Below are 15,808 nucleotides of genomic sequence, written 5' to 3'. Positions count from 1 at the left end.
TGGACAAGGGAGAGTAAAAGCTAAACTGGTCACAAAACCCTGGTCTGATGGGACTATTCGGCAAGCCTTTCTTAAAGGCCTGCAAAGCATTAACCACAAAAATAAGGCAGCTCCATTGAAGCTGCCCAACGGGCAAACTACAGTGAGTACACTGCCAAATTCAACAAGAGCCGGTTGCTGCCTAAATACTGATGACTGCTTTTGGGCAAAAAAAACTATTGCTACTAAACATTCTGAGGAACCCACTTTGAGAAGCTCGCCAAAAAAAGCCTCAGCAAAATGTACCGCAACCTAATGCTGGGGCAATTTTAGACAAGGATTTGTCTAAAAAGATCCCTGATTAATTAAGTTGATGGGTAATACTGGCAGAAACTAATCCTCAGGAAAATAGCCCATTCTTAAATTGTTCCTATCTACTGAATATATTAAGACTTTTACCGAATATGAGCCTTATAAATTCCTCGGACATCCTTTGTATTGAATTACCTAGGGTTGGAAGCTAGACAAACTGGGCCTTGATTGAACTTTCATAATCTCTGTCGGTGGCATTACTCAGGACAAACGTGGCTAAGCTTCCAGAACTGGGTCTTTTGCTGAGCATATGCCACAAAGTTAACAAACTCGGGTCTTACCACTCACGCGACAAGACGATAGTAACATCCCTGGTCTGTAATACTGCTAAAGAGGCTTTACACTCCTTCATTCGTGAAGATAAACATATTGAAGCTGAAGATGACCACTCACCAAAATGTATCAAACAGGGAGCAAATTGATGGTCGACCAGAAAGGATAAGATAAATATAATAGCGTGGACTACTAAAGGATATTGTTCTTTTCTGGTCCATCATATTGGTGTTAAATCCATTCACAGATCGGACGTCTTCTTCCTTCAAGAGACATGGTGTACTGATCCCTTTTACATCAATGGTTTCTATATTATCCACAAGCTGGCTTTACCATCTGCTAGGGGGAGGGCTAGTGGGGGCTTGGTAAGTGGGGCGAGACTGATGTTTGATTTATGCCAGTTTGGATATATTAACTTGTCCACTTATGTTGTTGCAGCAATATTGAGAAGTAAAGATAAGTCTGGCACGCAGATCCTTATAATAAATGTGTATGGTCCAACAGGAGGTAGCTTCACAAAATCAATTCAAACGGAGATTGAGGACATGATTCTCAAATGGCACAACCGCCCCATAATGATAGCCAGCGATTTTAATACTGCCACCCTTAGTAATGCGGCTACCAACGGAAGAGCCTCAAACATGCCCTGGCCCAGCTTTGCGATGACTCAGGATCTGGTTGCTATGCATTTCCACATTACCAATAAGGGCCTAAATGTTGTGAGCTGGACAAATGGACTACATAGATCATGCATAGATCATGTTCTATGTTCCCAGATTTTGTCTATTAAGTGTGCATTCATTAAGACAGAGTTTAACACCTTGAGTGACCATGCTATCCTTAGTTGGGAATTGTACTGTGATGACATCTTTATAAACATGCATCATGAAATTTATATTAAAGCAAATAATAAAGGTAATCGGCTTATTTGGACAGAAAGGTCCATTCAAGATATAAATGGCCAACTAAAACAGCCAAACTCTTATATTGTCGGAGTATTGAAACACTCAAATTGGGCCCTAGATATTATGATTAAAAATAAAATGAAACCTAGGAAAATTACTTATAAAAACAGGATATTTAGAAATGATAGGAGAAAGGGGATATTGTGTGATCCAGTTATTGCCAAACGAAAGAGCTTGCACTGTAAAATCTGTAGTAAAACAAAGAATGATAAAAACATAAGCCTGGGGGAAAAGTGACAATCATAAAGAGTGCAAACACAGAGTATAGAAATTGTATGAAATGTCATAAAAGAACCACGAACACCATCAATTGGGCCCTATTCAATATTCAACTGGATTGCTGCAAATAATACTAGAAAGTTTTGGTCTCAATTTAATGCATATAAGATAAGCTTACTCCCAATGGAAATGAATCCTATAATGGAGACTGATTGGTGTAAATTAATTGAGACTGTGTATTATGAAGAATAGGGGAGGGAAGAAAATGGTATCCAACTACAGCATGACTTAGATATAACTAAATGGGATATTGATGTGTATAGCTTGAAAAGTACTATATATAATTTGAAGAGCTCAAGAGCACCAGGCCCCGATGGAATCCTGAATGTTGTACTCAAGGCAGACCAACACCTTTGGGCAAAAATACTTAATAACTTATTTGTACAAATACTGAGCACAGGCATTTTGCCAGCCACTGGAGTCGATCTGTCTTGGTCCCTATTTTTAAAAAGGGAGTTAGGTTAAACCCGAGTAATTACTGGCTTCTGGCTATGAATGATTGTAGCCAAATGATCTTTGCAGCGACCATATTGAAAAAACTAACTGGATGGGTAAACGAAAATTACCTATTGAGTCCCCTGCAGATGGGATTCCGGAAAGGATACAATACCATTACTAATATATCTATTTTGCAATACCTCATTGTCCAAACAAAACATAAACTTAGGTCAAAACGATATTGCTGCTACATATATTTTAGCAAGGCCTTTGATTTAGTCTCACAACCTAAACTTTGGAAAAAGCTGGTCGCCATGTACATAGATAAGACTTTATTGTATTTTATCCAACAATTGTATATGCACACCTTCATTATGATACGGTTAAATATGTCGTGGACATATTTTAAATGCTATCAAACAAATAGGGGTCTCAAACAGGGGTGTGGACTGGCTCCACTACTGTATCATTTGTATACGGCGGACTTAAAACAAGAGTTCTTGAAAATACTTAATTTCCCTCCTGGAATCAATGGATTCCCTATACCGTGGTTAGCTTATGCTGACTACATTATTTTGTTTGATCAAACAGAGATTGGTCTATACCGTATCGATTTCCAACTGGAGTTTCATATCTACCCATAGAGGGCTCCTTTGAATTGAGTGCGCTTAAGAATTATTTGTCGATTTTTGATACATCTGGCTCTGAGGCCCAGATACTGCCACCCTCTGCATCTGGGTGCAGGCACAGGAAGGTGCCCCTATAAGGATTTACTCTTAGGCTGGCTAGATCTGGCCCCCGTCTGTTTCTGGGTGCAGGGATGGTAAGGTGACCCTCTATGGATTTACTCTTGGGTTGCTCAGACCTGGCCTTGGGTTATCTCTGCATTTTGGTGCAGGCACAGGAAGGTGCCCCTATAAGGATTTACTCTTAGGCTGGCTAGATCTGGCCCCCGTCTGTTTCTGGGTGCAGGGATGGTAAGGTGACCCTCTATGGATTTACACTTGGGTTGCTCAGACCTGGCCTTGGGTTATCTCTGCATTTTGGTGCAGGCACAGGAAGGTGCCCCTATAAGGATTTACTCTTAGGCTGGCTAGATCTGGCCCCCGTCTGTTTCTGGGTGCAGGGACGGTAAGGTGACCCTCTATGGATTTACTCTTGGATTGCTCAGATCTGGCCTTGGGTTATCTCTGCATTTTGGTGCAGGCACAGGAAGGTGCCCCTATAAGGATTTACTATTAGGCTGGCTAGATCTGGCCCCCGTCTGTTTCTGGGTGCAGGGACGGTAAGGTGACCCTCTATGGATTTACTCTTGGATTGCTCAGATCTGGCCTTGGGTTATCTCTGCATTTTGGTGCAGGCACAGGAAGGTGCCCCTATAAGGATTTACTCTTAGGCTGGCTAGATCTGGCCCCCGTCTGTTTCTGGGTGCAGGGACGGTAAGGTGACCCTCTATGGATTTACTCTTGGATTGCTCAGATCTGGCCTTGGGTTATCTCTGCATCTGGGTTCAGGCACAGGAAGGTGCCCCTAAAAGGATTTACTCTTAGGCTGGCTAGATCTGGCCCCCGTCTGTTTCTGGGTGCAGGGACGGTAAGGTGACCCTCTATGGATTTACTCTTGGATTGCTCAGATCTGGCCTTGGGTTATCTCTGCATTTTGGTGCAGGCACAGGAAGGTGCCCCTATAAGGATTTACTCTTAGGCTGGCTAGATCTGGCCCCCGTCTGTTTCTGGGTGCAGGGACGGTAAGGTGACCCTCTATGGATTTACTCTTGGGTTGCTCAGACCTGGCCTTGGGTTATCTCTGCATTTTGGTGCAGGCACAGGAAGGTGCCCCTATAAGGATTTACTCTTAGGCTGGCTAGATCTGGCCCCGTCTGTTTCTGGGTGCAGGGATGGTAAGGTGACCCTCTATGGATTTACTCTTGGATTGCTCAGATCTGGCCTTGGGTTATCTCTGCATTTTGGTGCAGGCACAGGAAGGTGCCCCTATAAGGATTTACTCTTAGGCTGGCTAGATCTGGCCCCCGTCTGTTTCTGGGTGCAGGGACGGTAAGGTGACCCTCTATGGATTTACTCTTGGGTTGCTCAGATCTGGCCTTGGGTTATCTCTGCATTTTGGTGCAGGCACAGGAAGGTGCCCCTATAAGGATTTACTCTTAGGCTGGCTAGATCTGGCCCCCATCTGTTTCTGGGTGCAGGGATGGTAAGGGGACCCTCTATGGATTTACTCTTGGGTTGCTCAGATCTGGCCTTGGGTTATCTCTGCATTTTGGTGCAGGCACAGGAAGGTGCCCCTATAAGGATTTACTCTTAGGCTGGCTAGATCTGGCCCCCGTCTGTTTCTGGGTGCAGGGATGGTAAGGTGGCCCTCTATGGATTTACTCTTGGGTTGCCCAGATCTGGTTTGGGTTATCTCTGCATGTTGGTGCAGGGACTGGAAGGTGGCCCTGTAAGGATTTACTCTTGAGTTCGTCAGAACTTGGTCTGGATTTCCTCTGCATCTGGATGCGGGGACAGGAAGGTAGCTCTATGAAGATTTACTTTTGGTTTGGTCAGATTTGGCTTTGGGTTCCCTCAGGGATGTCATTTCACCAAAATGCCAGGGGTCGCGGAAGTGACATCACAATGTCACACACCCAAAAGTGACATCACAGGAAGTGATGTCATTTGACCACACCCCCACGCGACATCACAGGAAGTGATGTCATTTGACAATGCCCCCACGCAACATCACAGGAAGTGATGTCATTTGACCATGCCCCGCATGACATCACAGGAAGTGGCATCACATAGCTTTCTTTCTAAGTACACTACGAACAATATGGTCACGATAACCCTGTAAATTGATGTGCATTTCATACAAGAATGGATCACACTATGTATCGTTAATATCAGCACGTATTGGCCCATATTACCAAATCACCGTGAATGCAAGCAGATGTCCAAGGCCAAACAATTATGATGTTTTAATATATAGCACTTAAGCACAAGCACTTCATTTAAACTACTATACATACTATATCACACAACCTGTGTTGGTATTCATTTATCAACCGAAGCAAGATGAAAGGCTGAGTTGAACCAGAGTCCAGTCGCTTAACCCACAGGGACAAGTAAACATCAGGTTAGAGTGCTGGAAGAGCAGAGACGGTACCGTTTCAGTGCATAAACTCGGCTCGCAGTGACACAATTCACGTGTGGTTTAACATGGACAGCAATGAGGTGCTGACATTTAGCACATTGACTTATAACAAACCCCCAGGTGTGCTTTTATTTTCAGACAGTATATAGTTGTGCACTTCGCGCCTTGAAACACTTGTATATAGGCGCGTTATAAATGCCATATCATATCATATCATACTGGGGATTTCTCACGATCTATACACTTGTTCTCCTTTCGGCCCTGGTCTTTCCATATTTGGTGTTATATGGCCTCTGGGCCCAGCAGCTTCCTTATTTAAACTATTAATGGGAAATTAGTTGCTAGAAAGAAGTTCAAGGCAATGCATGCTGGGTACATTGTAAGTATAGGTATAGGAATACATTGCTTTTTTAAAATAAATATTATTTATGTTGCTACTCACCACACACAGCCCGAGGACGGTGGAACTCAGCAGCGCAGACCAGCCTTCAAGCTCTGCTGCCAGCTGCAGTCACCAAAAGCCGGGCAATGCTCTGTGTCCCGGTGCGGGTGCCCTGCTTACAGAATATGCAGGAAACATAGCGGAGGCGAGTTCGGACAAAGTTCATGGTTGCCTGGCAACCATGACCTCGAGTGCCAGCCTCCAGACCTAGTGGAGCCGCGCCCGCCCCCAGGCAGGCATCATGGAGCTTGCCTTGCAAGTTGGCATGCGCGCGAATCAGCCTGCCAGTGACTTGCCTCATAATTCTTTTTTAAATAATCAGAGGTCGAAGGCACTGGCAGGATGATTCGCGTGCACGGCAACTTGCAAGGCAAGCTCCATGACCTCTGTAATTTTTTTGCGACCTCTGATTATTTTAAAAAGAATTATGCAGCAAGGCCTTAATCAGAGGTCGCAAAAAGATTACAGAGGTCGCAAGGGAATCAGCAGAGGTCACTGTTGCAACCTCTGGCGACCCCCAAATGACGTCCCTGGGTTCCCTCTGTATCTGGGGGTGGGCACAGGAAGGTGGTCCTGTAAGTATTTACTCTTGGATAGTGTAGAACCTGAACATGGCCTTTGTTTCGTTCTGTATATTATGTGAGTGGTCAGAAATGTGAGGGCGGACAACTTTGTAAAGAGTTTTCATCTGTTGCCATTTTATTAAACAAAACAGGTTGAATAACTGCCTTGCTGTCCCTATCCTGACAAGGACTTCCCTGCCTAACATAAACTAAAGGGAACACTCTATCCAAGGGATATATAACCCACTTACACAACAATCAAAGCAAAAAGGAATTGTATGGCAACTTAATTCAACACATATATATATATATAACTAGCTGTTCCCGGCGTAACATACACCGTTCTAGCATATCTTAAAAATCGATATTGGTTGATAATTCATAGGGTCACTTCTGTCCCTTTTTTTAAGTATCGGAATTACCACTGATCGCTTCCAGGTCCATGTGACTTATCAATGGTAATTGAAAAGGCTGAACGTATCAGATGGAATGAAAGGTATGCGTATACCTTTCATTCCATCTGATACGTTCAGCCTTTTCAATTACCATTGATAAGTCACATGGACCTGGAAGCGATCAGTGGTAATAAGAACAGTATCTAAGTTCCATCGATCACACAGGCCTGTATGATGTGTCTTTGTAGACGCGTAATTGTCAACCTTGTTCCATTGCACAGTACCAGTGATGGCATAGGATTGCTTAGTAGCATAATTACAGCACCTACTTTCAGTTTTAGCTCGTGAGGAGGCATTCATGCTACAGCGCTCTGCTCTTTAGAGACTGAAACGTTGAGCCAGTGATTAACTGCTCATTGACACGGGAACCGCCGTGCCCTGTGTGAAGAGGAGTGGGGGTGGAAAGAAGTAACTTCCGAATGTTTGAGATAGTGAAAAGTGAAGGTGACTGTATAGAGCAGTGCTCATTCTGTTTGTTGAAATGGTAGCAGTTGTTGAAGTGGGTGCACTTTTCCATTTGGACAGCAGAGGGCAACCTAACACTGATAAATTGCATCAGCTGAGTATGGAAACATACCTAATATATGTGTATATATGTATATATATTTTTTTATTATTGTTGTTTTTAGTTCGATTAACAAACTTTTACAACATTACTTTTAGTCATATTGGTTACAAAAAGGATTCAAAACAGATCAAACCAGACAAAAGACAACCAAATTACAATCTTCCACATATACAATATATCAAAATAAATTGCTACGTAACACAGAAGTTGGAGTTTAAAGGAAAGAGGAGGGGATTCATTATGGGTTCAAGTTGTTTTTTCCATTTTCCCCTAATTATTGCTTAAAGCAATTTTTTGTGCAGGCAACTGTGGTATACAAAATATAAATAAAATAGTTCTTTCTAGTCATGTGTTGGTACTTCAATGCATTGAGTCCACGTAAGGAACTTTCCTTTTTCAAACATAAACCGTAATATTCCTGTAGGAAGCACATATAACATCTACCCTTCTACTAACTGTGGATCTCCGCAAATCCAAAGCTCTCTCCTTATAATCTATTCCATGTTGGTAAGTTTATATGGTAAACAGGCATCACTATTTCTAGCGCATAGATATATAATAAATATATATACTCATGTCGGTTCATGTACAATATTTTTGTATAATAATAAGGGACTTGAAGTGCCCAAATCTCGATTCCAAGTACAATCCATGCTTCCTACAAATAATCTGCCATGTGAGTACAAAGATGGATATATAGTCGAGGACGTTCCTAAACCACATTGATACATGTTCAAGGCAAGAAGTTCAAATTTAGGATACAAATCAATTTGCTGTTAAGGCCTGCCCAGCCTAATCAGTGTCATGGGCAAATAAGCTGTTGGATAGCAGGCAGTATCATTAGTGGACTAGCATGGATTTAGACTAGATCTCCTCATGAATTGTATTTAATAAGCGAATCAGTGATAATACCAACGTTGTATTTGTCCCCCACATGCAGCGAGTCCACAACCACTCCCTTCCGCACGCTGTAGAACCAACATTTGCTTTACCGAAAACATTCAATCTCGAAATAGTCAAAGTTCATCGTTAAATGTGTATATATATATAGATATATATATAAGATATGACCTGCTTCACAAAGTGATAAATGTCTCTTGTCGTGGTCACGGCAAACTCCCTTTCCCAGACCAAACAAGGGTTTTCTCCACAGTTAAAAAAAAACACAAGGAAATCCAGTTTAACACAAAGTTCCAGTATAAGTTTTAAGATTTTGTACTTAAAGATACGAAGTTCTGCTGCTTCAATAAAGTCTCTTGAAAGAGAAGTCATACATTCTCACTCCTCCTGGAATAAGAATGTTCACAATTTTGCCAACAACAAATAGTTTGGTCAGGTGGTTCACCACAATTTTAAATGCAGAAAGAATTGTAACTCTTCTTCAACCGGCTTTCCCAATTCTTCCCCAAATGTCACCACTCAACATGTTGTTCTTGTTAGTGCCACTGTGTAGTACTTGCACCTTCTACTACCTGATTTATCCTTTCACCAGGTTTCTTCTGAGCAATCGCTTCTTGCCCTACGGGTGCACTCGCCTGCCCGTATACTTCAACTCCAAAAGAGAACAGTGCTTTAATGTTAACTTTCAGATTAGAATGACATGAACTTCAATAGTCTTCTTTGGTATCAATATGTTAGCAGCATTCAGGGAATAGAACATTCACATTGGCCCATACTAAGACCTTTCCACAAACAATGCTCATCTCCCTCTGGTTAGCTTCTTCCAGAAGGGCAACCTGTTTGCCACCTTATAGTGTATTTTATTCATATTGTATTGTATTGTATGACGATTCATAGAGCGCAGACAAAGACCATAAAGGCATCAAGGCTCTAGTGAGGAGCAGATGAGGACAGTTTTAGAACATATGAGATTTTAAGGCCTTCCGGAAATAGAGATATTTAGTAATCTTGCAGAGGTCAGGTGGTAGAGCATTCCAAAGTATAGAGACCAGCACCATAAAAGATCTTCCTCCAGCCTGGGCACGGCAGAATCTAGGGATACACGGCAGAGCTTGAGTGGTGGAACAAAGAAGTCTAACAGGGATGTAGGGCATGAGCCTAGACTGTAGGAATTCTGCACCAGCATTGTGAGTGTCTCAGTGTACAAGACTTAGGATTTTAAACTTGACCCAGCTCCTAAAGGGAAGCCAGTGCAATTCATGAAGTAGGTCCCACAAATGTGACAGTCTGGGGGCTCCCAATGCAAGACGAGCAGCTGCATTCTGAAGAGTCTGCAGGCTTTGAAGCAGAGCCTCAGGTTGGCCAAGATAGAGGCTGTTGCAGTAGTCTACGGAGACCATTATGAATGCAGTAACAATCTTAATACTAAAATCAGATGGGAGGAAAGGTTTTCAAAACTTCAATTTAGTGTAGCCAGATTGGCAGACAGCTGAGATATGAGCCTCTCTGGAGCTGCTGGCCATTAGTTAAATACCTAGACTTTTCACTGTAAGGGTCGGCTCAAGACAGGTGCCTAGGGAAGCAGGCCAGTGGTCAGAGGTCCATGAGTTTTCTATGGAGTTTGATCCCACCGGAAGGACCTCTGGTTTGTATCTGTTACGTTTAAGCCAATTTTGGCCATCCACTCTGCGACCGCAGAGAGGCAGTCTTTCAGTTTAGAAGGCAGGTCAGAGGATGGGGCATTAAGACAGAAAAGAATCTGTGTATCGTCAGCATATGAGAAAAAGTGTACCCCATGGTCAGTAATCAAGTAGACCGAGACCTGCATATATAAGTTGAACAAAGGGGGAGGCGGGGCAGAGCACTGGGGAAACCCGCACTTCACTGCTGTGGGAAAGGATGTAAAAGGAGGAAGTGAAACCGCCTGTTCCCGGTCTGCCCAAAAGGAGGCAATCCACTGGAGCAGGGTCCCCGATATTTACACCTTCTGAAGACATAGAAGCAAGTTCTGATGGTCAGTAGTGTCGAAAGCCGCTAAGAGGTCAAGTAGAATCACAGCTCCCACCTCTACGCAGTCTTGAAGCAAAGCAATGTCATCCATAAGAGCAACCATCACAGATTCTGTGCGCATGCAGGGGCGGAAGTCTGATTGAAAAGGATGAAGTAGTTGGTTAGATTCCAGGAAGTTTGACAATTGAGGGGTCACAATTGACTCCATAGGACAGTAGTTCTCCACTGCAGCTGGATCAAGATTTGTTTGTTTATTTATTTGTATTGCGCACCAGACCCAGAGGTATTCGGGCGCGAAAGCATTAAGAGGGTTGTTAAGCTTAGTTACACAGTGGACAGAAATAAATACAGCTGGGGTTACAATGCTGTATGCATGAAACAACAGTAAGGCAAATAAATATATACAGTAAATCCCTTGAATATAGAAGTGGAGCGCATAAAAATAACAAAGCATTGAGGGCTCATATATACACTAGGTATGCGGGCGGATGCAGGTAAGGTGGGGTCAGGCATCATGTTCCTTTAGCCAATGGATGAGAGTGGATCTAAATTGTGGGTAAGGTAGGTCTTCCCTTAAGGCAGGGAGGGAGGGAGTTCCAATATTGTGCTGCTTTAACAGGGAAGCTGCTCCCACCGGACTTAGTCAGCTTGAATCTCTGTACTAGAAGGAGGTTAGAGTTGGCTTTTCTTAGTGGGCGAGAAGCTGTTTGTCTAGTAAATCTATCTGTGAGGTATTGTGGGGCTGCGTGGTTGAGGCATTTATGCGTCAAGGATGCAGTTTTAAGGAGAATTTTATCTTTTGTGGAAAGCCAATTGCCGGATCTCCTAAGGTCAGATATATGGGCAGTTTTAGGGAAACTTAAGGCAGCTTTCAAGGCATTGTTCTGAAGAGTCTGAATTTTGGATATGATGTATTCGTTACTGCCTAGGTATAAGGCGTTACAGTAATCCAATTTGGATAATATTAGGGCTCGTGCTAATGTGATGCAGTTGTTTGGGGAGATGAAGGGCTTGGCTGCTCTGATTAGCTTGCAGGTATAGGATGTGGCTGAGGCCATAGCATTAACTTGTTTACTGAAGGTGAGCGTGGAGTCTATGTAGAATCCAAGTGTTGTAACTAACTTGGCTACAGTAATGTTGTTGTTATCGATTGTGAGGGATGCATACTTAGGACCTTGTTTTTTGATGTTGGAAGGTGTGCCTAGAATGTGTAGTTCTGTTTTGTCATCATTCAGGCATAGACCGTGAGAGGCCATCCATGCCTGGATGATGAGGTACACACTATTCACAAAGGCCAAATCCTTGTCATAATCTCCCGTCAACGGGATGAGGATCTGTGTATCATCCGCATAATTAGTGTAGGTGATACCCGGACCATCTAGATCATCGAAAAGGGGCTTTGTGAAGATGTTGTACAGAGTGGGTGATACGCAGGAGCCGTGGGGTACACCGCATGATATAGGTGCAGGGTCCGCAGCTGCTAGGGGCGAGAAGACTCGCATTGTCCTGTTACCAAGGAAGGACTGGATTCAGGCGACTGCCTCCTGGGAGAGGCAGGCACCGGAGGCCAGGTGGTTGCAAAGTATAGTGTGGTCTACCAAATCGAACGCGGCAGAAAGGTCAAGGAGTAGTAGGAGTGCTGTCTTACCTTTGTCCCTCAGTGTGTCTATTTGTGCCTTATTTAGTAGTGGCGAAATCACTGGGTGCTTGAGGGGCTCTGCAATAAACCCTGTCGAGAAAGAGTGTTATAACGCAGCAGTGAACAGAGAAATGGACTGGCCTAAGGCTGCCTGAATGATACAAAGGGGCATCGGGTCAGTAGGGGAAGCAGATCTGAGTTTTAGCAATGACGAAGAGACAATACTATCTGTCACTGTGCTGAATTGAAAAGTGCTAGCTAGTGTCTTCTCAACTTCGAAAGTTAAAGGATCAGGGTCTACAAGATCCGACCTACCTGTGCCTATTAGATCCCGGATATTGCAGATTTTGTCCCTAAAGAAAGAGGCAATGTGGTTGCAATGAGCTTGTGTCTGTAAGGTCTTAAGCAAATGTTGCACTGGGGTGGACAGTTCCTTTGCGACTGGAATCAGCTCCCTGTTGGTTACTTTCAGATGGTCCACTTGTGGACCCATGGAGTCATGATGGCAACAAGCCATCACATACTGTGGTATTTGTAGGATGTCCTCTTTACAAGAAGTTAAATACTGTGTCTCATCTCACAAGCATCCCTCACTCCCCTAACCCTTTTCTCCTCCCCGGTGATCCTCCTGCATTATACCACCCCTAAGGTCAGGATCAGGAAGCATCTGCCTTTCCCTGAACACCCACGAGGATACTTTAGGCAGGGTTTCTGGGAGGGATCCATAGGATTCATCACAATTGGTTCAGAAACAGGAAGGGTACTTCTCTGGGCTCCCTCTTTATCTGGGTGCACGCACAGGAAGGTGGCCCTGTAAGGATTTGCTCTTTGGTTGACCAGATCTGGCTTCGGGTTGCCTCTGCGCCTGGGTGCACGCACAGGAAGGTGGCCCTGTAAGGATTTGCTCTTAGGCTTGCCAGATCTGGCTTTGGGTTGCCTCTGTGTCTGGGTGCATGCACAGGAAGATTGCCCTGTAAGGATTTGCTCTGGGGTTGACCAGATCTGGCTTTGGGTTCCCTCTGCGTCTGGGTGCATGCACAGGAAGGTGGCCCTGTAAGGATTTGCTCTTAGGCTTGCCAGATCTGGCTTTGGGTTGCCTCTGCGTCTGGGTGCACGCTCAGGAAGGTGACCCTGTAAGGATTTGCTCTTGGGTTGACCAGATCTGGCTTTGGGTTGCCTCTGCGTCTGGGTGCACGCACAGGAAGGTGGCCCTGTAAGTATTTGTTCTTGGGTTGACCAGATCTGGCTTTGGGTTCCCTCTGCATCTGGGCGCACGCACAGGAAGGTGGCCCTATAAGGATTTGCTCTTAGGTTGACCAGATCTGGCTTTGGGTTCCCTCTGCGTCTGGGTGCAGGCACAGGAAGGTGACCCTGTAAGGATTTGCTCTTGGGTTGACCAGATCTGGCTTTGGGTTCCCTCTGCGTCTGGGCGCATGCACAGGAAGGTGACCCTGTAAGGATTTGCTCTTGGGTTGATCAGATCTGGCTTTGGGTTGCCTCTGAGCCTGGGTGCAGGCACAGGAAGGTGACCCTGTAAGGATTTGCTCTTGGGTTGACCAGATCTGGCTTTGGGTTCCCTCTAAGTCTGGGCGCACGCACAGGAAGCTGGCCCTATAAGGATTTGCTCTTATGCTTGCCAGATGTGGCTTTGGGTTGCCTCTGTGTCTGCGTGCACACACAGGAAGGTGGCCCTGTAAGGATTTGCTCTTAGGTTGGCCAGATTTGGCTTTCAGTTCCCTGTTGCTGCAACCACTCTACCTCTGAAAAAGTACATAGACAGGCAACCTGCAACACTTCCCACAAATCATTGATGGCTTGGTCAGGACTTGTGCTAGCTGCGACTTCACCTCAGTATGTATAAGGGGGCAGAAGGGGAAAATACTAATAATTCACTTTTGGTCTGCTTGATCTGCAGTCTGAGCTCCTGCGGCCACCCTGTGTCTTTGTGGTTTGACAGAAACACTGCCACTTGTCTTCACCCCTTTTCCCTCCCCCACTCCTCCACTGTCAGCTATGGATTTACTGATGGTGCTTTCCTTTTGTATGCTTTGTCCTTCTCCCAGTACATTATCTTAACGCTTTGTGTTGATCTCTTTCTTATTTGTACAGGGGAAGTTCTTGTGGTTCCTATAAAGCTGCACAAGTGTCCGTTCTGCCCATACACCGCCAAGCAGAAGGGCATCCTGAAGCGCCACATCCGCTCCCACACGGGCGAGAGGCCATACCCATGTGACACATGTGGCAAGAGGTTTACACGGCAGGAGCACCTTCGCAGTCACGCGCTGAGTGTAAGTCTGCAGGCCTGGCACGTGCATCCGGCACTCAGTTCATGATGGTTTATTGGTTTATTGGTAATGGTGCGTGATTCTTGTTGTGCTTGATTCATTTTTTCCATCCGACATTGGTTTTTCTAGAATGAAATGAGCAATGCTCAGCGCAGTCAACACATTGTCACTCGCCTGCACTCACTTTCAGTGGTAGGAGAGTTGCTGTCCTTAACATCTCTTCGTCACACTATAGCAGATTAGGGTCTTTTTATTTGTATTTTAAGCATTTAATAATGAGCAGCCCTCGCCCGGGGGCAGAAGAGCACAGAACATCATTGAACAGTACAAAAAACAATAAGATGGAACTGTCCATAAGAAGATAAAGGCCAACCTTCATGACCATTCCTGGGCTCTAAGCTTTGGTCAGTATCATCTGGGCAAGAGAAATGTCTTGACCACGGTTTGGCGACCTGATGCAATGCTTAGACACAATTGTGTATCAAATATCTCGCAGACATTATGGGGGCTGAAGGGATAGTGGCTGCTATCGTACCACACACAGAGATTCAAGTTTCATATTAACATGCTGTTCCAGACTGTGATCATGTATACGGCTGGCGGATCGGTGGGCGTGGATGGCGCCCACTTCTGACACTCTCTGTTCTCAACTCGGCACCCCTCATTGTCTGCGCCCACATGGTCGGCTTGCAGATGCAACCCATTGAGAGTTTTGAGGGGGAAAGGGTAGAATAAAGGGGAGGGGGAGGGGGGAGAAAGGAAAGATACATGGAACAGAGGAATAGCGAGAGAACGAGGCCTGCACATCCCAGACTTAATAGGATGGCTCATGGGATTTTAATGTGTGAGGAGCCTTATCATATTGTATGCAATGCGCACTACAGCCACGTAATAATTGAACACAAATGATACTAAGGTGCACATTTTAAATGCGTGTTGTGTCCTTCTCCTGCATGACGCTGCTTGTGCATTTAATGTACTTTTCTTCTCTTTTCCTTTTTATTTATTGTTTATTTTTGGGCGAGGCAGTTATATGACTCAGAGGCGTGAAGAATAGCCTTTCCTCTTGTTGGCTCGGGTCCCTATATGACATGCACTGGTAAAGAGTACCTGAAAACCTGCATTAGTAATTGTGCTTGGCCTTGGTAGTGGAATATACGTATTTCCACTTGCCTCATGGTTTGAGTGGGCCTCTTTTTGTAGAATTACGTTTCAAATATAATGAATGAGGAAAGAATGTATGAAATGTGGTTATGTGAGTGTACGCCGGGATATATGACATGCTGGTAATGACGGAAGGAAGGAAAAAGAAAAGAAAACGGGGAAGGAAAAATGAGAAGAAGAAAGAAAGGAGGAAAAGAATGTCTTATGCCTCTCCACCGGGAACATTGCCCCTTGCTGTTTATGACATATTTAACTTGCCTATCCACTATGAATGGAGAGAGTAGAGATAAGATGAGGAGTCTGAGGATCTGGAGAGGGGACAGAAAAGA

At 44.5% G+C, this 15,808-nt stretch overlaps 1 protein-coding gene and 1 long non-coding RNA gene across 3 annotated transcripts in view; one reads left to right on the top strand and one right to left on the bottom strand.

Annotated features, from left to right (window-relative positions):
- The window catches only part of LOC138503033 (uncharacterized), a 282,445-nt gene extending 276,438 nt beyond the window's left edge, over window positions 1-6,007 (bottom strand). Inside the window, exon 1 of one of the 2 annotated variants that reach the window (XR_011279565.1) lies at window positions 5,896-6,007. This is a non-coding gene — a long non-coding RNA (uncharacterized lncRNA). The remainder of the gene's footprint in view (window positions 1-5,895) is intronic. The other variant, XR_011279566.1, reaches the window with a different exon arrangement.
- The window catches only part of ZBTB8B (zinc finger and BTB domain containing 8B), a 133,647-nt gene that overhangs the window by 102,252 nt on the left and 15,587 nt on the right, over window positions 1-15,808 (top strand). Inside the window, exon 3 of the mRNA XM_069622469.1 lies at window positions 14,140-14,318. Coding sequence (XP_069478570.1) covers window positions 14,140-14,318 — 179 coding nt within the window. The remainder of the gene's footprint in view (window positions 1-14,139; window positions 14,319-15,808) is intronic.

The sequence above is a fragment of the Ambystoma mexicanum genome, chromosome 11, assembly GCF_040938575.1.
Source record: "Ambystoma mexicanum isolate Mex_15411 chromosome 11, UKY_AmexF1_1, whole genome shotgun sequence".
Taxonomy (NCBI): domain Eukaryota; kingdom Metazoa; phylum Chordata; class Amphibia; order Caudata; family Ambystomatidae; genus Ambystoma; species Ambystoma mexicanum.
The sequence above is the reverse complement of the archived record's forward strand: the minus strand, read 5'-3'. Positions and strand labels throughout refer to the sequence as shown.